General features: G+C 38.7%; 1 protein-coding gene across 1 annotated transcript; it reads right to left on the bottom strand.

Annotated features, from left to right (window-relative positions):
• Nucleotides 1-23: 23 nt before the first annotated feature.
• On the bottom strand, nucleotides 24-1,039 carry LOC102918368 (olfactory receptor 4A5-like). Its single transcript, XM_006998188.3, has one exon. The coding sequence runs from the start codon at nucleotides 966-968 to the stop codon at nucleotides 24-26; it is 945 nt and encodes a 314-aa protein (XP_006998250.2). The 5' UTR covers nucleotides 969-1,039.
• Between the last annotated feature and the right edge of the window lie 513 nt (nucleotides 1,040-1,552).

A 1,552-nucleotide genomic window follows, 5' to 3' on the forward strand; every position in this document is an offset into this window, starting at 1 on the left:
TCTTTACCATTAGTAAAGCATGTTCAGTGAGGAGAAATTCTTATTATGTCTGTAGTGAACATGTTACTCCACAGCTTTGTCATGGCATTTTTAATCTCAAGGTTTCTCAGAGTATATATTAAAGGATTCAACATGGGAGTTAAAATTGTATAAAATACAGTAATATATTTATCAATAGGAAAGTTTGAGACAGGTCTAACATACATGAAAATGCAGGGAACAAAGAAGAGGACAACCACCATGACATGGGAGCTGCAAGTGGACAGGGCTTTACGTCTCCCTTCCTGACTGTGAGTCTTAAGAGAGTTCAGAATGATTCCATAGGAGCCAAGGAGAAGGATAAAGACCACTACAGACATTGCTCCATTATTTCCAATAACAGTGAGGCCAAGGAAGTAGGTGTCAGTGCATGCAAGGCCTAATAATGGGTACATATCACAGATAAAGTGATCAATGACATTGGGTCCACAAAAAGGAATTATATAAACAGAGATAACTTGAAGCAGAGCATGAGCCAATCCTCCAGCCCAGGATGCCAAAAGCAAGAGAATGCAAACCTGTCGATTCATGATGGTCAAATAGTGCAGTGGCTTACAGATGGCCACATAGCGATCATAGGCCATTGCCACCAAAATGAAGACTTCAGCACCACCAAATAAGTGCTCCACAAAAAGCTGAACCAGACAAGCTGTGAAGGAGATGATCTTTTTTCCCCAAAATAAGTCTGTAAGCAACTTGGGCAAGATGACAGTAGAATAAACAGCATCCACGAGTGACCGAAAAGCAAGAAAGAAGTACATTGGAGAGTCCAAGGAAGGGCTGGCAATCACTGTCCCCACAATGAGCAGGTTGTCCACCATTGTCACAATGTAGATGAGTAAGAACATGACAAACAATGCTTTTTGACCAGCAGGATCCTGAGTGAGACCCAGAAGGATAAACTCTGTAACATTGTTTTTCTGTCCCATTTATTCTTTTATCAGGCTTGTTTCAGAGATAACATCTCAGAGAACAAGACCTGACACTAATTGTGACCAAAACCCAGATTTCCATTCTGCCAGAAGCCTGTCTTCATCAACATCTTCTACATTGGTGAACCTCAGTAGTTCCTCGGTGACCACCTGTTGAGTTCCTCTTGGGGATTTTCCATAGTTCTGCTCTAATAATTTTGTGGATATTAGCATTTCTCTCAAAAAATCTCAGCTTGTTTATATACAGAAGAGCAGACAAAGGTGTCTTTCTCATTCATACATTTAAAAGTGATTATTTAAAGCACATTATATCACAAAACACTGGAGAATTATTAGCTCTGTTTAAGAATCCTGTGAAGGAGGAATGTTAATAAACCCTAAGACTAGTATACTTATAGTATACTAGTATACATAGAGTGTTGACTACTAATATCTTAGGGGAAAATGTCACGATATGATCTGTGCAGTATCCAAAATAAGACTGGCCCCTCTCAATAGGGCACCCTCTCAATAATTTACATTTTAACTATTATATATTTCAAATACTGTAAATGTCAAAAGACTTTTATTCTTTAAATGTC

The sequence above is a fragment of the Peromyscus maniculatus genome, chromosome 4 (assembly GCF_049852395.1).
Source record: "Peromyscus maniculatus bairdii isolate BWxNUB_F1_BW_parent chromosome 4, HU_Pman_BW_mat_3.1, whole genome shotgun sequence".
NCBI classification, from domain to species: domain Eukaryota; kingdom Metazoa; phylum Chordata; class Mammalia; order Rodentia; family Cricetidae; genus Peromyscus; species Peromyscus maniculatus.